Source organism: Chiroxiphia lanceolata, chromosome 8 (assembly GCF_009829145.1).
Source record: "Chiroxiphia lanceolata isolate bChiLan1 chromosome 8, bChiLan1.pri, whole genome shotgun sequence".
NCBI lineage: Eukaryota > Metazoa > Chordata > Aves > Passeriformes > Pipridae > Chiroxiphia > Chiroxiphia lanceolata.
This window is the reverse complement of record NC_045644.1, coordinates 12,457,100-12,477,632: the sequence shown is the minus strand read 5'-3', so window position 1 is coordinate 12,477,632 and position 20,533 is coordinate 12,457,100. Positions and strand designations below refer to the sequence as shown.

Sequence of the window (20,533 nt, the reverse complement as noted above, 5' to 3'; positions counted from 1 at the left end):
GTGGTTCTATGCTCTGCATCAGAACCATTTGGGACTGGGACTCTAGAAGTACAACCATTGCCAACTGCTCTCAAAAAAAAGCAAAGATTTGATGTAACCAAATACTTAATTTTTTTCTTGCTATGCTTCAGAAGTCCTGTGAAAGGGAGGCAGTTGCCTGGGTACCTTACTGAGAGAAATGTGGAGCTGAGGTGTGGTTTGATTATCCATTTCCTAGGCTGTTTTTGCAACCACATTTCTCCCCTCTCTAAACCCCGTTTGTTCATCTCAGCTCTTGGCACCAAGAGTTGAAATATTTCCAAAAACCAGCTTTGTCTTTAGTGTAATTGATTTTAATAAATTGTAGAGACTGTCTTTAGAAAGCAAAGCAGAAATGCTGTCTGACCTTGAAAAGCATTATTAGGCAGTGAAACACAGTTTTGAGTAACACTCAGCTTCTGCCTTAATGACACTCAGCAGTGTTTGGATTTATGAGTGTTTCTTATCTCAATTGGCTCCGATGGAAAGATCAGCTTTTGAAAATGCAGCCTCGTAACATACTTTTATCTTGTAATTATTCACGTCACTATTTACACAGAATAAGCTAATTAGAAAGAATTAGGACAACATATGTCACTGTACAAATGTTGAGTTGCCTAATCTGAATTAGTTTTACATAAGGATTATCTGTATCTTCTTTTAAGAATGAAAAATGCCATCTACTGGTTGAGCATGAGACTCAGAAACTAAAAGAGCTGGATGAAGAGCACAGCCAAGAACTGAAGGAATGGAGAGAGAAATTGAGACCGAGAAAAAAGGTAAATTGGAGCAGTTCTGGAATCAGGAAATAATCAAGGACTTGATCAAGCAAATACAGAGAGTACAAAAGCATTGCAGAGGAGAATCAAGCTGCTGTACAAAGCTGTTATAATTCACTGAATAATAAAAGATATTAAAACATGCAAACCTGAGCAAAAGGCAGGTGCAACAAAACAGTCTATGTGTTACCAGCCTCTTGCAGCATGTGTGTGTGTGTTTGTATGGAAAACTTAGCTGGACATGCATTCCTAAACCCAGATTTCTTTCAGAAGCCAGTGGGTTACTCCAAAAATTGAGTGCTTAAGAGCAATAGAGGAGGTTGGTTTGGGGGTTTATATTTTATTTTAAATGGAAAATGCTAGATTTTCACACAGTTCAGGGAATGTCCTACAGACAGATGATGTTCTTGGCTTGCGGTGTCTTACAATTTCATGTTTGCTGAGTGACTTTTCTTGATGATGTTTATGAAGTTACAACATTATATCGGACAATATATAACCACAATAATGGGTTTCTTGTACTTTGCCTTGTTAATTCTGTGACAATCTGATTTTGGTTTTAGACACTGGAAGAAGAATTTGCCAGAAAACTGCAGGAACAGGAAGTTTTCTTTAAAATGACTGGAGAATCTGAATGCCTTAATCCTTCAACACAAAGCCGGATTTCCAAATTCTATCCAATCCCCAGCCTTCACTCTACTGGGTCGTAACTCTGGGAACTGCTGTAGGTTTTTTCCTATTTGGAATTCTCCATCCTTACCCATCTAACCTGACTTATCTGCAGCGTGTGTACATCCAAGGACCCCGCGCTTTTCGTTTTCAGTGGAGACAATCAGTGTCACATCAGTTTCTTCACTTCTCTGAGCAGAAGAAACGAACCCAGTGTTGATGTACAATGGTAACGTTACGTCCTTCAGGTGTTTCAAGACTAAGTGGGCTTTTTATCTCGGTCTCTAAAAGTATGTTACCTATGGTTTTGACTTTAAACCTGAAATATTAGTTGTGCTCTTTCTCATCACAGAAAAAATGGTTTCTCATGTGAATATTTAAACAATGTAATATTAGTTCTGCTACTGTGTTTTTAAGTATCAGATCTCTCCACGAGAGAATTCCACAATTGAAAATGCCATGAGAGGTTTAAAGTTTCATAATGTTGAGCAGTGTCTTCATGGCAAGGACTGAAACTAATTGCTAAGAACATGCCAGTAATCAGAGAAACAAACCCTTATGTTTAAACACAATTGGCAAAAGCAAAAGCCTTTGTAATATCTTTCAAAAGAAACCTCTGGCATAAATTAAACTGAGCTGATCTCCATGACGTGTTTTGTCCATTAGTTCCATAATGAAATGGGGTGCTAGTTTAATTAATACAGTGCCTGAAACACTTAGATATGCTGATCCTGGTAACAGGATACGTTTTGTCATTTAAAAAAACAAAACTCCTTAGCATTGTTGTTACTGTACAAAACAAGATTTCTTGCTGCTACTGCCATTTTGGTTGTAAATCCTCACCCTAAAATATTTTGCACTAAAATATGTAAAGGTGAAAGAACTGCTAACTTTAAAATGCACAGTTTGTTATTTTCCTTTGCTATTACAGGTGGTTAGTTCTACAAATTGAAAAACTGTAGAATGTATTTTTTAGAAAGCAGGGTGCAAAATGCACATGGTTTCTCTAACTGTACCTGGAATGGGTAGAGCCATTGTTCTGTTCTTACCAAAGCCTGTTCATTTAAACTCCATTGGAAAAGTGGAGGTGGATGGTCATATTTATAAATAATCATGGCTAAAGTCTGATTTCATTAGAAGTGTTAGATTCAAATTTTTTTTAATTTCAGTCATTTTATTTTGTGGAAAGATTTAAGTTAAATATATAGACAAACTCCTCTATGAAGCTGGGTGTTTTGCTTTTGTGTTGCCACCTACTAACATAGGCAGGTTTTATTTTTTAAGTTCATAGATGTACAATAAGTTATTTACCTGACTGATCTGCAGTGGAAAATCTGAAATGTTTCTCATGTAGCGGGTAGGGCAATACAGCTCTGTTAGATCGATTTTTGCTGCACTCCTTTTGGTGGTTAGAGGTTGAGTCATATCAAGACACAGTATTTAAGGCTGTACTTGGGTGTGCTGGAGTTCCATTTGTAAAATAGTGTTTGCTTTCTTTTGTTTGAGGCCTGACTTTCTCATGTCTCTTCGGGCATCAACTGCAACCGTTTTGTTTTGCTCTCTTGCATTGAACGTGTGGCTGGTGACCATTACACGACGTTCATTTCATGGGAACTGTGTTGCTGCATGTCAGTGAGCTCATAAATTAACACAGGACTTTATAATCAGCTGTGGTCGAAACCTTGGATGCTGAAATCCTTGGACATTGAACCGAAACCTTCTCGATGAAGACACTTAATTTACAGCACAGAAAAAAAATTAATTGGAAAATGCATGTTTTAATTTAAATTTTGTAACTTTTTGATAGCATAATTACTTTAATAGCTAGCCTTAATTTCTGGCATTTTATTATTATAAATGTGTATTGTGTACTGTTGTAAATTCACACACCATATCTCTAGAATGTTCTCTGTTGCTAAATGCAAAGTTCTTTGAATTGTTTGTTCATTAGGGAGAAAAAAAGTCTTTGAAGATCTTTTGTTTTTTAAGCTCCACCTTCATAAATTGACTGTTACTGAGATAACATTAAATAATCTTCATTTCTATTTAGCAGAATTTGTTTGCAGTTCCGTATGACGTAGGCTCAGTGCTTTACTCAGGGAGTAGGCAGGGCAGGCAGATTTTCCTCAGAGGGAAATCACAGAATGTTAAAATCATCTTAAAGATCATCTAGCCCCAATCCCCCCACCTCCACTAGACCAGGTTGCTCAAGGCCAGCCTGACCTCGAACACTTCCAGGGTTGGGGCATCCACAGCCTCCCTGGGCAACCTGTTCCAGGGCCTCATCGCCCTCACAGTAAAAAATTTCTTCCTAATATCTATCCTAAATTCTCCCTCTTGCAATTTGTACCCAGTGCTCCTTGTCCTATCACTACACTGTTTTAATAATCTTCTCCTTACGTTTTTGGTAGTTTCAGTGATAACTTGCTAATGTATATTGGCATTTTGTTTACCTCTGTCTAAATCTCTTACATCTTTTATTTGAAGATCCTTTTCACATAGGCCCCAGCAATCTGATCTCATTGTAAATTGCACAAATAACTGTAACTGAGCTGTGTGATGAAGGGAGAGATCAGATGTGGTGATGGAAACCTTGCTCATCTCTTCAAGTGGGGAGCACTGTGAAGCAGTTGCAGCCTTGTGAACTGTGCTGAGAGTTGATATCAAGCATGAAAATGTTTTATGTGTGATAACAGGAACTAGCATGGGTACTTATACACTTAGACTGATAAAATTGGATATAAGTGTTGCAGAACATGAAAGAAGTGTTACAATATTATATCAATGTTGGAAAATTCAATTCAAATTAATTTAGTCTCATATAGGCCCAAAAGAGATCTCCTGAGATACAAAATCCAATTTCTGTGCTGTCTCATGTCACCTCCCTCTAACAAATGTTAGCAGCTCCATCTCCAGGGTAGTTAGATGTGTTTTCCACAGCCAAAACAATGTGCTTTCGTACTGAGTGTTTGGCAGATCTTATTGTCCCCACATGCTCTTGCAAAGCTGCCCACAAATCAGTATTTTCTCGCCTTTTGTGTTTTACTACATCATAAACACTGTCCACAGGAAAACGAGCAAGGCAATAAGTGCCTGGATTGCAGTCAGTGTATGGGTTGTCCTTCTGTATTTACAGCTGATCCTCACAGAAAACCTGCCTGCAGGCCCCTGGCCTCTGATGGGGTCAGACTTCACATGTGCGTCCTGAGCTCTGAAAGCAGATTTGGGCATCTGCTAAGTCAGCTTTTATGGGAAAGGGCCTTGTAAGGACAGAGCTCCCCTGGCTCTGCTCACATCCTGAGTTCCTGGAGCTCAGCTGTGTGCAAGGCTCTCCAGTCCTCGACTAACGTGGTGCTGCTGGTAGCCCAGGGAGCTCTCTGGGGGCTCCTGTGCCCCTGATTTTAGGAGACTCTACATCTCTCCTGAGTGGGGCTGGCTGAGGAGAGGTTACAGTCCTGGAGGGAATGGTCTGGCTCAGGCCTTGGCCTCCCAGTGTCCCAGGGGAACTTTGCTGTTTACTTCAGTGAGGGAGAAATACTCCAACATTTGATCCTCTCTGATTCCCATAAAACAAATTTTCCTTCTCCAAGTGCTCTGCTGTCTCTGCTGAATGCACAAGAAGCGTGTCCAGTATGTAAAGATATGATATTGAGGTTGTTATTCTTATGATTGAGTAGATGGATCCTGATTTATAAATGCCTTCTGAAGGAAAACCTTTATTTGAATTGACATCTGAATTCCAATTCCAAGGTGGCAGGGCTGCTGTCCTGACTGGTGGCATTCACTCACAGTGATTTTTCACATCAGTTAAAATACTGTTAAAATACTGTTAAATTCCAGTTGAGCTGCATCCTTTTTTCCAATAATCTTTTCAGCTAATACGCTTTTAAAATTACATTCATGGGTGTTCAATATCTAATCAATCACACATTTTAAAAAATTATTCTTCTGTCCCAGAGGACTTTATGACGACTCCATGCTACTGAATTGTTTTTCTTAATAAATAAGAAATGTAGCACTTTAACTAAGATGCAGCCAAGCAAAGCAGCAAAGAAATTTCTTTCATCACGCCATGTCTTTTGTGACAGCAGAATCACACTGGAAGTTTAAGCTGGTTCTCCAGCTGAGACAGTATCTGTCTTGCAAGTATTTCAAGGATGCTTTGGTATAGGAAAGACTTGAATAAGGTGTTTTAAATTCAGATACTTAAGTCCACTTTTAGGCAGCCTGATTTTCAGAGCTGCTGTGCAGCTGCAGCTCCCAGGACCTCAAACACTGATCTTGCTGGAAACTGAAATGTGCAAATAAGCTCAGTGCTGGCTGCTTCCACTGAACTCCTGTTTCTTGGTTCAGCTGGGGAAGTGGGGCAAGTTTTTGAGGACAGTGACTCTGGTTGTTGGAGGAAGGGGAGGGAGGAGTGTTTAGGACAGTCACTGTGTACATAAGTTCTCTGCTTTCTATGTTAACATTTATATTCTTGTAATTTTATGTCAAAACCTGTACTTCTTGATCTCAGAAACTTCCTTGCATTGATGTGTCTGTGCACGTTTCCCATTTTCAGACTACTTCTGCCATCTTCACAGCAATTGAAATAAGGTCAGAGAGAAATAACCTTCCTTGTTCACAGGCAAGCCAAGGCCAGGATGCCCTGGTTTTTCTCAGTCTTACAAAAGATGAGAACAGATAAAGGGAAGAAGACAAAAGAAAACTCTACAGTGTTTCTCTTTTACAGAACTTTTAGTTGTTTTCCACCCCCTTTCTCCCACCTCAACTCTTGTGCTTCATTTCTGTAGCTCCTTTGCACATCTGGCATTGGGGCAGTCAGTGGTGCCAGAGAAGAACAACCCCTTGAATACAAACACGCTCTAACCCAGCTCAGCACTAAAGGCTCATGTGCTTCCACTGTACCGAAAGCAAAAGGGAGTGGCCGAGCCCAAAGTTACTCTGATTTTCCAAAATCTCTTCCCCAATTACCAAACTAAGTGGTAAGGCTTCTTTTACAGTATCAGTCCTAAAATGGTGGAAAGAACAGAAACTAGAAAGGGACATGGAGTGAAATCTAACTTTGAGCTGTTGCCCACATGTTCTGTCAGCAAGCCAAGCAGAGCGGGAGTCCTGTCACAGTCCTGTGACAAGGCACAGCCACTGAGGCACCGCCGGCCTCGTGTTCTCCCAGCAGTTCATTGAATGTTTTGTGTTAACTGCAAAACAAGTTACTTTTGCCTTACAGAAAGCAACCAAAAATCATGAGATGGATGAATAATTGGCTAAGGGTTTCTGTACAGCTCGTGGAAGTGAACTTGCAGTAGCAGCCATACAATGATTTTGGTTTGGGTTTTTTTTGGTCTTGTTTTTAAAAGTAATTGATTTCATGGCTTTCTGTAGAATATTGTAATAATTCTGCTGTAAATACAATAAAAATCACAGTTTGCTGAGATTGTCTCTGTTTTGTTGATGGAAAACTTGCATGAAATACAAGTGATGTTGGAGTGAAGGGGACAATTTAGAATTTTTAAAATAACTGAGCGTAAAAAGTATTTAACATTGTGCCATTGTATTTTACCACTGTACCTCAGACCCCTCTCAGGTGCCTCATCCTGCCCCACAACACAACCTGCAAGCACAGAAATGTGGTCCTGAGTAGTTCAAGGATTGGCTTAAAAACACACTTTAATTGGGCTGTTTACATTAAAATTATGTTTCCCCAGTGTTTAGAAAACCAGAAAAAAATACAAAAATATTTTTTAAAAGATAAACAAATGACTTTTAAAAGTGCTTCTGTTTGATCCCTGTGCATGTCCTGTCTTGCTGTGCTGCTGCCTCCCACTTAGGGCCAGCAGGGTTTGTGGAGAGGGAATCCCAGTGTGGTGCAAGCTCAGTCCCAGGGTATCTTGCAGGGTCTTGTATCCTTGTGGGCTGATCCTGCATCTGATCCCTGACAAAGCACAGCATTTGGTGGGGGTGGAACTGCTTTCTTTTTTTTTTTTTGCTGGATAGTTGGCTACTTGTTAAAAAAAACCAGGTTTTTACATAGCTGGGAGCAATACAAGAAGCCTGGACTAGGTGAGACAGGAAGCCCTTGTCAGCCTGGGAGCTCAGGGTCAGGCAGCCAAACATCAGTAACAGGAGCAAACACCCACACTGGGGCCATGCTGGACACGTACAGGAGACATTCAGATCTCTGCAGCAACACTGAACTATCAAGTCTAAGGGGTCAGCTGAGTGGCAAAGGACTGTTTAACATTAAGGCAGTGAAGACTCAGGCTAATTCTCTACAGGCTGCTGGGATTGCTGCCCTGTGCAGAACTGAGCTGCCTCTTTCCTTAAACCCCAACACTTCTTCTTTTTCTTCTGCCAACATACACTTGTTCACCTAGAGACAGTAAAGTAAAAAAGAGTTATTTGAAAAGTTCATGTAGGAAGACAAAAGATCCAAAAGAGTGTTTTCAGCCATTCCCAGTGATGGGCTGGTGCCTGGGGAATCCTTCTCTCCTGGACAGGCAAACCCTGCTCTCCTGGGGATGGGAAGTGTTCATACCTTTCTCTCCCTTCTCTCCTTTCGGTCCCCTGTGCCCTTGTCGTCCTGGTGGGCCCATTGGCCCAGGGTCACCTGAAGGGATGAGAAGACCAAGTTTGCCCTTGAGCACATTGGCTCATGGACAGGGACAGACCAGGGTAAGGGAGGCCAAGGCAGGACAACGTTTTGGCTGAGATCCTGAAGGTGCCACCTTCACTGTAGGAAGGTGTGACCTTGAGCAGTGCTGTGCCAACTACCTCTGTGGTCACAATGCTGCTTCCTGGGCCTCATGGGGCTAAAGAGGGAAAGGATGGCAAGCCTTACCTTTGGGTCCAGGATAACCCCTCTCTCCCTTTTCACCGGGTGGCCCCTGGACGGCACCATATGCTGGAGAGGGAAATGAAGGAGAGGATGAATGAGAGGGAGAAACCACTGTGCTTACCCAGAGAAGCAGCGGGTCACTGGAAGGTCATTTCTCCCAGTTAGATGGGATGAGACTGACAGAGAAAGTTTTTCACAAATGGTTTTGGTCCCAGCAAAGTTCTAGGGATAGGCTGTGATGGCATTTCACCAGCCCTGCTCTGCCACCCTGTCTGAGTGTCCTGGCTGTCACCAGGGCTGGAGCTGGCCTGTGCTCAGGGCAAGGAATCTGAGAGCAGAGCAAGCAGTTGACTCATGTATTTGTACGTGTGCCAGCCCAGCCATGTTAAAATGGGCCACACAGGTTGCAAGCCCAGAGACCTTCAGGGTTTGGGATGAGTTTCTTACAACTAGTGGGAAAAACTGATGTCCTTCCTAATGATAAGACTGCACCTCCCCAGCAAGGGAGGAAGGAGATTGAAAGACCATCCACCCCCAGTGGTGTACCTTGGCTTTTGCAACGTGCAAAGTTGAAAAGATCATTAGGTCTGTGAGAATCTGGCAAGTCAGCATCACTTACTTCTAAAGAAGTCCATGAGGTCCTCAGTGACATTGCCATAGGCTGCAAAGACCTTGCTGATGCCAGGGGGACCAGGAGGGCCTGGGGGACCTGCAGGTCCCTGTGCAGTGTAAGACATCAGGTCCTGAAGAATACCTCGGCCTGAGGAATTAAAGATGTCATTTGAAAGGAGCTCTAGGAGAACTCTGGCTGGATGCTGAGGCAGGAAGGTGTAAGGGAGAGTGGTAGGCAGCAGGAAGGGGAGAGAAGTGACCAGCATGACAGCAGGCACAGGGGGTTAGGAGTTTTAGGCTGGGACAGGGAGGGTCAGGACAAGCAGGCTTCTCACTCACTCTGTAGGCTCTCTGACACACGGAGTGCCAGCTCGTTGTAATCCAGGGAACCAGAGAAAGAGTTGCTATAGGATCTGCTTGAACCTGCTGATCTGCTGTGGGATTCCTCCTCTGTCAGCAACCCATCGTAAGTCCCATCAGCACCCATGGAGGCACCATAAGTGCCATCACTGCCCACTGAGGAGTGGTAAGAGGAGATCCTGCTCATGGAGCTGCCATATGAGCTGCCTGTGCCCAGCGACCCCCCATGGGAGCCCTCAGCACCAAGGGATCCTCCATGTGAGCGCTCAGAAGTCCGTAACCCTTGGTAGGATGAAGACATAGACCCAGCCATGAAGCCACTGTCTCCTTTGGGTCCTGGTGGTCCCCGTGGCCCAGGGGGCCCAGGTGGCCCTGAGATGTAGCTTCGGACTTCATCACCTGCCAAACACAAGGGGAGAACTTCAGGGACACTGGGCTTGGCAAAGGTCCTGTGCTACCACCTGAGTGAAATTCTGTCCCACCAACCCTCATCCAGTGCCACTTCTCAGGCAGCAGGAAAGTACTTCAATTTTGATCTCTACAGGTGGCACCCTCCTCCTTCCCATCTCTCCCAAAGTTTTGTGTGCCCAGTCTTGGGAACATGCCCACTGACTTTGCAGAAGGGTGCATTCCTCTCGGGCTAATTTCAGCACCTCTGACAAAACAGCCATTCTGTGACCAGTCTCCCAAAAGTGAGGAGAGCCTCATGTTTTTGAAAGACTGCCCTGGATGACTTGGCAGGATGAGCTCAGACCAAAGCTGCTTCACAGCTGCCTCAGTGCTGCCTTCCAACCCCTGAATCATCCATTGCTCTGGGGGCAGGTGCTTGCCAAAGAGAATGCTTTTCCCATGGCAAAACTCTGCCAGTGTCCTTACTGGGGACTCGCTGTTCAGCACAGGCCAATTTTAAGTGCCCAGTGCCTGTCCCTGTTGTGTCACAACATGGACCTTGGACGGGCAGTTGGACTGAGAGGAGACAACCCTGCAGGATTCAGCACAACATAGACCTGGCTGTAGAGGTAAGGTGTTTCTGCAGCCCCAGTTCAGGGAAGACTCCTACAGGAATGCCTCAGCTGTGGCAGAGAGCACCTACACGGGGCAAAGCATGGCTTGGAATGTGTGCAGGGAGGATGGATGGTGTCTCCTTACTCTTCAGGTACTGGATCAGCTCACTCCTGAACTCATCGCTGTGGGTGATGTCAGCATAGGACAAAAGGCCAGTTCCTGAGAAGCCTGGGGGTCCTGGAGGGCCAGGAGGACCAGGTGGGCCCCGGACTCCAGAAAGGGAAGAGTATCCCACATCTTGAGAGAGAGAAAGAATTATTTTTCATCAGCAAGAAGACAAGGAAATTGCACATCTGGGGATCTTGAATGTTTCCAACCCCAACTTCCATTCCTTTACAGATGATAATGATGAGATTTTTTTCTTTAAAGTGACCTTGTTCTCAGTGGGTAGTCTCACCCTTCATAAGCTAAATCTCAGCCTCAGCTCCCCCAGCACCTACAAACAGAATCTCTGAGAAACACAAGTGCTTTACTTTGTAGGTAGGCAGAGACATCCTCCAAAGTGGTGCCTGGTGTTCCAGGGATCCCTGGAGGTCCTGGGGGCCCTGCAGGACCAGGGGGCCCAACAAATCCACTGAATTCGGAGTCTGTAAGACACAAGATAAGAAAAGAAGTCACCCAAACAACCACAACCCTGCTGAATGTTCCTTGACAATACAGGTAATGCCAGATACAGCCAAGTATAAGGCACTTTTTTCTCCCCAGCACCTTCTGGTGCAGCCTTCCTGGGGCACCTCACTTCCCTGTGTGTAGACATCACACTGGAAAGTCAGGAGATTCCAGAGAGAGTAGAAGTCCCTGTTTTTTAAATATACTTTTAAAGAGTGGCATAAGAAATTACACCTTTATGCTGCAGAGTGTGGATACAACAAAGGGCTCCTCCATGCCCATTCCTAAGATATTGTCTCTGCTGCTCCCTACAGGAGCACAATGATCCAGCTGCAGCCCCTTGTGGTGTGTGCAGGTCCTGGCATAGCCCAGAGGTCTGCAGTGCTGCTAAGGACGAGGGGCCATCAGAGTTTATTCAGACAGGATTATATTTGTCATGATGGGCAAAGGGGGAAATTCTGAGATTAAGGTTGTAAAACAAGATCTCAGGGCTGTGTAGGCACCCACAGCAGGGGAGCAAAGTTCACTTACTTCGCAGGTATGCTGTGAGGTCACTGTAGGATACACCAGGAGTCCCTGGAGGCCCAGGTGGTCCAGGAAGTCCAATGCTCATACCAGAACCTGCAAAATCAAACAGATCCATATTGTCAGAACAGTATGAGCAGACAGGCTGCAGGGCTTGTTCACAGGCAATGCAGGAGGGACTCCTGCAGCATGGAGTGTTCTCATCAGCAGGTTGTGCTGGGAACCAGAGATCAAGCCTTGTTCTGGACTTGGAGTTAGAGCTTGCCCATCAACCTCAACACAAGGACACCTGCAGACAGGCAGAGATCAGGCCTCTATTCCTGGCAAAAGCTCTGCACCCCATGAACCCATGACATGGTGGGGGTACCCCCAGATTTGCAGCTCAGTTGTGACCTGCCGGCTGATGCATGTGCTGCTCTCCCTGTGTCTGCAGCTCTGGGGCAACACTCTGCACTTTGTGATTTGCAGCTGACAAAATGCAGCTGTCCTGCTTAAGCTGTAAACAGCCATTAAACTGCAGTTTCCTGCTTCCAGACCAAAATAGGAAATTCCCTCCATCTTAGGAGCAGTCCACTAGTGAGACCTGGTCTCCAAGGGCAGTTCAGAGAGACTGGGCATAGACCAGGCTGTGCTCCTAAGCAGATAGTTGCAGCTACCAGTTGCAGCTTTTCAGCACTGCTGCTGGGGATGCTCCAGGTCCTCTCTGTCCAACAGTTCTTACATACCATATCACCCCACTACAGAAGGGAAAATGAAGCAGAGACATGGAATTTGTTTTGATTAACTTTAAACTTCTAGGAATTTGTTGCCTGAGCTGCCTGAGTGGGCACAGACCTCTTTCACAGGGAGATATATCCTGGCCACAGAGCCAATAAGAAATGGGTTATAAAAGGCACTTAAAGCTGTCAATGGTACTTCTAAGATGGCTAAGGTGAAATTATGTTCCTAAGCTCAACTTTTAACAAAGCAAGCACTCATTCTTAGAGACTGTGGGTAGTATCTTAGCTACAGGGTACGTTTGCTCTCTTCCAAGTCTCTCACAGCCCCTGTGAGGAGGTCTCAGTACATAGGGATTCACACAGTCAACACTAGAATTGTTTTCATTGACTGGCAGCAGGAGCTTTCTGCTGAACACTCAAAGGAACAGAGGGAAACACACACTAATCAAGACCATTACTTGTCAAATAGCTGATAAACCGCCTGGTCAGCTCATCATAATCCAGTGACAGAGATGTGCCATCTCCCCCTGGTCCAGGAGGTCCTGGTGGGCCCCGAGGTCCAACGAGATACTGGCGAATTTCTTCTCCTAGAAATGAAAAAAATGCACCTTTTAAGGCCATCCAGCTGCTGCACAGACACCAGGTGTGAGGAATTCACAGCCCGTGAGCTGAGCCCCCACCACTGGGGAGAGCATCAAAACCTGTGGATGCAAAGCCCTTTCCCCCAGTCTTTTCTGAGTGTGAACTGTCCTGTGTGTGGTGCCAGAAACATTTGTGGCAGAGCTGGGAATCTCCTACAACAAGGGTTTGAGGCAGATGAGAATTTGGATTGCTAAAGGGACTGCTTTGTGCTCTATTTCTTTGGGACACCTTGGACAACATCTTGGGTAAAGGGAATAAAAAGCAGCTCAGTTGGGAAAAGACCACACTGAGGCGTGTGGCATTTCAGTAGTCATTTGGAGCTCAGGGCTGGCCAGTATCATCAATACCCTCAGACACAGCAAAATGACATCCTGGAGGATTATCTATCAGTCCATAGTAACAGTGTATAGAAAAGAATATAGAGAGCTGGGGATCTTCCTCCCCTTAAGGACAATAACATAGCAAGACTTTGGGGTGGGCAAAAGGAATGAGGGGAACCCTAAGAGAGTGAGGGAGCTGGAAAAGTTCAGTGGTTTAGTGGGAGGGAGACTGGGGAAAATTGTGGGAATTCCTGAAAAGGAAGGACTTAGGCAGATGCCACTTAGACAAGAAGGGGAAGGGAGGGGAAGAGAGTAAGAGAGTTCTAACTGTGGGTATGAAAAGCAAAAGGGTAAAAAAGGTAAGGAAACTTCTGGAAAGCAGATGAACTCTCCAGTACAAGACACACAAATCTGTCTCAAAAGAACATGGAAGACTTCACAGGTCACTCAGCAGCACCTATGGTAGCCCTTTGCCCTCTGAAGCAGGTGCAGGTAACTCCAGATGGAGGCAGGGGACTGGAAGGGAAAGACAGATCTCCAGGATGATGGGATGTTTTACCCCTAGTCTCACATTCCCTTGAGGGTCACTTACGCTGCAGCAGGTCCAGAAGTTCTTGGTACAAAATGGATGTAGTTGATGCTGAGCTGGCAAATGACTCATAGTGACCTGAAGAGCCTGTTGGAATGAAAAGGTTTTACATCAGGATGAGACAGAAGTTGAAGAGGGGTCAGGAGGGGACAAAGGAAAGCTGAATTAATCCAGTTTAACTGGTAGAATGGGCTTCTCATGCCCCCAACTATGAATCAGTTGCTATCTCATACATCCTGGTTGTCTCCACAGCTGTGTGGTCTGTGCTGCTCTGACAGAGTTTCCAGGCTACTTTCAAAAGCTCTGGGAATTTCACTTACTTTAGCAGGGCCTCAAGCCTACAAGACAACCCCAGAATACTTGGGGTATATACTCATATACAAAATAAAGGAGCCTCTGTTTTGGGTCTTGGGGTGTTAAAGGGTCTAACAGCACATGTTTAATGTAAGACATTTTAAACAGCAGTAACTGCTAATTAATCTAACCACTAAAATAGGACCAGGCTCAGAGGGCACCTCAGCTCTGTGGAATCCTGGGCCAAGACTGCTGAAGATGAGTATGGTTGAGGTGCTGCTATCTAAAGACTGTTGCTTCTCCCTGGTTCTCACCTCCCAGGTGCTGTACAAGCTTAGCTGAGAGTATGGCTCAGTACAGAGCTTACCAACACAGTGCTTACTTGTCATATAGCTCATAACACGGGTAGCCAGCTCCGCATAATCCAGGGTCATCCCATCGGCAGTGGTGATAACTCCAGGTGGACCTGGAGGGCCTGGTGGGCCCTGGGCACCAGTCAAATAATGTCTTACGTTGTCACCTAGGTAGGAAGCCAAAGATATGCCCACATCAGTAAGAGGAAAGACTGACTATTTGCACAATTACTGGACCTGGCAAAGAACAGGAAAACAGAAGGACAGTTCTGCAGAGGCCATAGTGGGCAACAGCACTTCACAGTATTCAACAGAATTAAGTCCAGAGTAATAAGGCTGCTGTTTCTAAAGGGGGGACAAGGGCTCAGGGAGCAAAAGAGTGATAGGCATGCATTGCTGACCCACAGCAAAAATCTTGTTATACTCACTCTTCAGGTAGTCAGTGACATACTGCTGAATCTCTTGAGATGAACTTCCACCTGGGCCAGGAGGACCGGGTGGCCCAGGAGGTCCTGGGGGCCCCTGAATTTGCCTGGATCCACCTACAGAAAGCATTGTAAGGAGAAGGAATGGTTTTGGCATGGTTGCACTGGACCAAGTGATGCTAAAGTATATTTGCATCAAGCCCTTCCAACATGTCTGGAAAGACCTTTGGAAAAGGACTAGGGAGGGGCTCCCCCTCCATCTCTAAACACAGTCTGTGCATGGGCTATTTGGAAGTATAATGTCTTCAATTATTCCAGCATCTTGTAACTCAGCCCGTGCAGCTCTGCAGGGCTGAGTCCAGGGACCTTTGAATGGGCAGAACTGGTCAGTTTGTGCACCACAGTGCAATGCTGTGCAGAATACAGATCGAGATTATAAAGCACTCAAGCTCATTAGTCTAATCTCACTGCCCCGCTGCTCCCAATCCCAGTCAGCCTGGGCAGCACCAGTTCAAAAACCTACTCACACAGAGGAAAAACTCTGGCTCAAAGGATTCCCAGTAAGCTGCAAAAAAGAAAACTAACAATTCTTACATTTTATGATTAAAGGAAAGCTGTGTAAAAAGAGGTTTTGGACAGAAATCCCATCAGCATTATATTGGCAACCTCACTGGTAAAAGTCAAAGGAGCTTTTTCAAAGTCTCCACTGGGATGTCAGCATTCCTTGTTAATATCAGAGCCTTGTTAATATTAACCATCATCTGGCCTCTTACCTCGAGATGCTCCTGGGATGCCGGGAGCACCTGGGACACCTGCATCACCTGGAAAACAGGGAGGGAAGGGAGACAGACAGTTGTAATGGGGGGCACTGCATGTTACATAGCTTGGTCATGTAAAACAGTTGAGCTAAATGTTGTCCAAGAAGCAACTACCCAGTCCTTGTAATGACTGCCTTGAATTAACAGCTTGTTGGGAATAAGGAAGAGGCTACAGCAGCTTTCCTGAGCCTTCTGTGACCAGCTCAAGTGCCTTGTGCTCAGAGCAATTCTACTGCCATAATCCTGCTCTGCCTGAAAAGGCAGGGAGAGCACAGCTGTAGCTACCAAAGAACCAGGTTCTGTCAAGGTCTCAACCTTGCTTGCTGTGTGAGACCATCAGCAAAGAAAGAAAGAAAGAAGATTTTAAACTTCACCTTTTGGTCCAGGTGGGCCTGGTGGGCCTGGGGGACCCTGTATGGTGACTCTTTCACCTGGAAATTGCAGAAGGAGAGTCAGAGATTCACAGGAATAAAGTGGACAAAATCCTGGCTACGCTAAAACCAAGCTAGAACCAACAGAGCAGAATTTTGCCCCTGGTTTCAGCCTAGGGGCAACGAATTCAAAAGGGGATAGGGGGCACAGACTAACCATGGGAGGAGAATGCTGAAAGGCCAGGTTCACCCGGTTCTCCTGTGTGGGACAAAAAAAATGGAGGAGCAGTTATATACACAGGCAACCTACCCTGAACCCCACTGACACCTTCTGGAAATCTCCTTACCCGTGAGTCCTCGTGGACCTCGTTCACCTGTAAACAGGGGAGCAGAGGAACAGTGTTATTAGTTGCTTTACTCTCCTCTGCAACATCCTAGCCCATATTGCAGCATATTGTCTTGGCCTTCAATTTGCAGGAGAGAAATGGGTAAAGGTAGTGGGTGCCACAATTTCTTGCCAGCTGAGATCTGAGCTACAATTCAAAGGGACCCCTCCTTCCACTGACTTAGTCCACAGTGCATTTTGCAAAAAGACTGTTCCCCTTCAATGGCAAATTTGAAGCTCTGAATGCTCTTGAATCTAATGGGCTTGAAAAGTTGAGATGGGAATACAGTTATTGCCTTGCCACTAGTACTGGAGGCCAACAAATTTCTCCGAAAAAGACTGACTTGTTTTATGGCAGACAGGAGTCCCTACTTGGTGACAACTGTGCTAAGCTTTCTTACAGCCACAGAAAGGCAGGATGCTTCCTGCGCTCAAACCCATCCTTCCTTCTTTTCAGTCTAAGGTGGTGAGATCCATCTAGCACTTTGGTGAGGCAGCAGGATATACCCACCTTGGTCTCCCTTCGGGCCTGGTGGTCCTGGTGGACCTGGTGGGCCTGTGAAGAATCCTTCTGTAATTAAAACAAAAAGATTTCTTCGTGATATCCAACAGAACATGACACCAAACAGAATATGACACAAGGTTTCTCTGGTCCCAGCCAAGTATGTGCTCTCTGGAACCCCAACAGGACATCGCCAGGGCACAGGTGAGGGAATGAGTGATAAGAACCTACCTGAGGTGGACATGGAAGATCCTGGTCTCCCTGGTGGGCCTGGAGGTCCAGGTAATCCTAGGCAAAAGGGACACAAAAAGGCTTCAGGAAAGATGAGCGTCAGCGATGTATGTAAATGCATGTCAGAGCTGCTACATCTCCAGCCACGGCCTTAGCTCAAGTATTTCCCAGTGGATGTTCATATCATCATTTTCTCCACACACATCTATCCCTCTTAGTCAATTTTCATTATAATTTGCCACTGTAGCAGACAAAAGACAGAGAGACTCTTTTCTTTGTGGTACAGGGTGCCTAGGGCAGCTGGCCTTCACTACAGTGAAAGGGAATGTTCATACACCTGACCTGCCCCCTCTTCCTACTGAGCAGAGAGTAAGGAATGGGGTTGTGCTCCTTTCTCATGTCCTCCTGTACCTCCCCTGTTCTGGTTGGTGAAGGGAAATCTATGTAGGAGGGGGAGTGGGGATATGTTCCTCATGATAAGAACCTCCCCATCTGTCCACAGCTGGAAGTTAAGTCTGGACAAGTAAGAAGTAAATATGGAATTGATTGCAGTTAATTCCTTTGGGAACTTGAAAACTTTGGGTGTCTTTCCAAAAAATATGGCTTTTATGAATACTACTCTGGCTGGAAACCTCTGCCAAAGCAAATGTCCTCTGTTGGGTGGCATCTTGCTGCAGTGAAATTGAGTTAATAGGAACCCACTATGGGACATATTGCTTCTAGTAAAGTCAGGCCTACTAAATTCCACCAGGTACAAGACCTGGGATACTGAAAGGCACAGAATAGAGGCACTGGAAAAACCTCCCACTTTCTTGTTTTGTTTCAGAGGAACAAGTTCTTACCTGGTGGACCACGAGGTCCAGGGAGTCCCTGCACAGATTCACCTGATGACAAAAGAAACAGGGGTATTATAGAATATTTACTCAGCAAACTGCATGGCCCAGAAATGTGCCACGTGTGTGAGCATCCCCCTGCTTAAGTACTGAGCTCTGCTGTACTACCTACCTGGTGGTCCAGGGGGACCTGGTGGTCCTGCTCGCCCTTGTAAATCTCCCAGCACTGTGCAAAAGAAACACACACAAACAAGGGAAAATTGTTGCTATGGAGCTACTGCTGCTATGGAAACTCTATTGATAGATTGCTGTTAGAAGTTCTTACAATCAAAGGTGGACTAAGGCAGGACCTGGGTGACCTAAGCCAAAGCTTAGGAAGAGAAGACAGAGGATATATGTGTTTGGTTGCCAGCCTGCAGGTTAGGATATGAAGCAAAACAGAGTGCTGAGCAGGCTGGCAGCATATTGAACACAGGGAGGAAAGTAATGGTTGCTGAGGGAAATAGCAAAGGACTCAAAGGACAGAGAAGGAGGGAAAGAACTTTCAAGGAGAAGAAAGACTATTTAAAAGAGAGGCAAGTTTCGGGAGGAGAACGTAACGCAGACATCATTTAACAAATAGCTGCACTGGGTTATCTTGATTGTACTGTGAGATGCACCCTCACCTCCCAGTAAAGGCACAGACTCAAAGTTTAGTGATGCTGAGATCCAAGACTCCTGAATGGGGAACGAGACAGTACTGCAGCATGGTCTGAATCTACATGGCCCTGTTCAGATGGTGATCAGGTAAGGATCACTTATAATTGTATGCCCTCTTCTACCTTGCCTCTGCTGCACATTTGCAGAGGTCTCAGACCCTAGGAACACTGACTGAAAGTGCATCACGTGCCTAGTATTGCGAAGAACAAGCAATCTTCTTGGGATGTTGCTAAACCATTCTGTTCTGCTCCACTTGTTTTCATCTTAAAATAGCATTTGCTCCCCTGTGAATTCATCCTCTAATTTGCAGAGAGATTATTTCTGTTGCTCAGATTAACGTGCTTCTTCAAACTGGTTCTCCTCTTGCAGATGGCTCCACATTCATATTGCACAGGGAACTGCCCTGTGTGAACACAGTGGCTGAAAGGCCAGGCTGAAACCTTTCAGCTCTGTGACCATCTCTGCTGTTAGCAGCTGTCCACCAGTCACCATTCCTCAGCTTCCCTCTCTGTGACATGGGCCTGGTGCTATCTACTGCCTTCTGAAATGACTTTGGGATGCACAGATGAGAAGGAGGGCAGAAGAGGCAGTCCCACCACCGAACATAGACACACACTTGCCCTGTGTCATGTTGAGGGGAAAGAGGTAGAGGCATCTCCTGGTAGCTGAGAGCAGGCCTTCAGGCTCTGACATGTCTCCAAGCAAAGGATTGGGAAGGCAGAGCCACTTACTTTGAGATGCTAATGATGAGACTTCTGTTTTGATAGTTTCTACCACAGCTTCACCTGGGGATCCCTTCTCACCCCGTGGACCTTTTTCAGGAAAAAAAAAAGAAAATCAGAAAGTGAATTATGTAACTGAGAGATGGTGATATTTTGTACCCACTCCTCACCTCCCTGACAATGGGTTCAGACTTTTCTTATATGAAGTGAGAGCAGTCCCCAGCTCTGAGGGATACTGTGTTCCAGTGTGGAAATTACTGCAAAATTTGCTCTAACAGAATCATAGAAAACCAGCTAAGAGAGGTTCTAAGGGGTCAGCTCTGTTCAGGCCCTTCCAAACAGATGTCTGTCCAACTGGCAGTGGTTTCACAGTGACATTATTCCCAATTGGGCTCTAGTTTGTTCTCCTGCCTTTCAAAATGGCAGGAGGTATCCAGCTGGGTTATATCCCCTATCACAGAGAGGTAACTGCACTTGAGAAGTGCCTTAGAAATACCAGTCCTCAGAAAAAATAACATAAGGAAAAACAGACATTTGCAGCATCCACAATACTCTGGTTCTTACCACCCTCTTACCCCCCTCCTTCTTCCCCTGGGAAAACAAAAAACAATAGAAATTCTTCACAAGATTAATTAAGCCAAATAACACAGCAAAATGAACTGAAAGGAAGAAATCTGCAAACAAAAGAGAGAAGGAATGTGCCAAGGGCTGAGAGAATTAGAAACAGAGGAAAACTAACGAATTCTGTTCTCTTAAGAAGCATAATCAAAGCTAATGGACAACGATACCTTGCTGTCCAGGGAGACCAGCTGGGCCAGCAGGACCTGGTTTCAAGGGAAGAAAACAACAGGTTTCATTAGGTTTTCCTGGTTGTATTTTACAGTAGCAGGAAAGAATCAATACCCTTTTATAAGAACTAAGACTATCAAATAATGTACTTTTCTATACAACTAAATGAAATTGCTGTGGGGTATGAATGAATCAATGTTCCATGTATTACTTGAAGCCCTGGAGAAGATGCTTATTTTCCATCATTTGACAGTTAAAGTGCTTGGTGCCTCTCAGACTGGGGAAATAAGCAGAATGCCACTGACCACAACAGAAATGCAACAGGCACCCTCTTGCATTCTCTGCTGCAAACTGAGACTGGCTCTA

At 45.1% G+C, this 20,533-nt stretch overlaps 2 protein-coding genes across 3 annotated transcripts in view; one reads left to right on the top strand and one right to left on the bottom strand.

Moving 5' to 3' along the window:
• Window positions 1–6,901, top strand: part of SLK (STE20 like kinase) — a 50,980-nt gene extending 44,079 nt beyond the window's left edge. For both annotated transcript variants that reach the window (XM_032694361.1, XM_032694360.1), the window contains exons 17-18: window positions 684–797; window positions 1,361–6,901. In XM_032694361.1, coding sequence (XP_032550252.1) covers window positions 684–797; window positions 1,361–1,507 — 261 coding nt within the window. In that variant the 3' untranslated portion in view covers window positions 1,508–6,901. The remainder of the gene's footprint in view (window positions 1–683; window positions 798–1,360) is intronic.
• The window catches only part of COL17A1 (collagen type XVII alpha 1 chain), a 40,867-nt gene continuing 27,227 nt past the window's right edge, over window positions 6,894–20,533 (bottom strand). The window contains exons 36-57 of the mRNA XM_032694359.1: window positions 20,167–20,202; window positions 19,388–19,468; window positions 18,130–18,183; window positions 17,967–18,008; window positions 17,125–17,181; window positions 16,903–16,962; window positions 16,354–16,380; window positions 16,224–16,265; window positions 16,010–16,066; window positions 15,591–15,638; window positions 14,821–14,934; window positions 14,422–14,559; window positions 13,749–13,832; window positions 12,653–12,781; window positions 11,482–11,571; window positions 10,815–10,928; window positions 10,426–10,578; window positions 9,256–9,675; window positions 8,924–9,064; window positions 8,308–8,370; window positions 8,005–8,076; window positions 6,894–7,839 (exon numbers count right to left, since the gene is read on the bottom strand). Of these exons, the coding sequence (XP_032550250.1) occupies window positions 7,790–7,839; window positions 8,005–8,076; window positions 8,308–8,370; window positions 8,924–9,064; window positions 9,256–9,675; window positions 10,426–10,578; window positions 10,815–10,928; window positions 11,482–11,571; window positions 12,653–12,781; window positions 13,749–13,832; window positions 14,422–14,559; window positions 14,821–14,934; window positions 15,591–15,638; window positions 16,010–16,066; window positions 16,224–16,265; window positions 16,354–16,380; window positions 16,903–16,962; window positions 17,125–17,181; window positions 17,967–18,008; window positions 18,130–18,183; window positions 19,388–19,468; window positions 20,167–20,202 (2,072 nt within the window). The 3' untranslated portion in view covers window positions 6,894–7,789. The remainder of the gene's footprint in view (window positions 7,840–8,004; window positions 8,077–8,307; window positions 8,371–8,923; window positions 9,065–9,255; window positions 9,676–10,425; window positions 10,579–10,814; window positions 10,929–11,481; window positions 11,572–12,652; window positions 12,782–13,748; window positions 13,833–14,421; window positions 14,560–14,820; window positions 14,935–15,590; window positions 15,639–16,009; window positions 16,067–16,223; window positions 16,266–16,353; window positions 16,381–16,902; window positions 16,963–17,124; window positions 17,182–17,966; window positions 18,009–18,129; window positions 18,184–19,387; window positions 19,469–20,166; window positions 20,203–20,533) is intronic.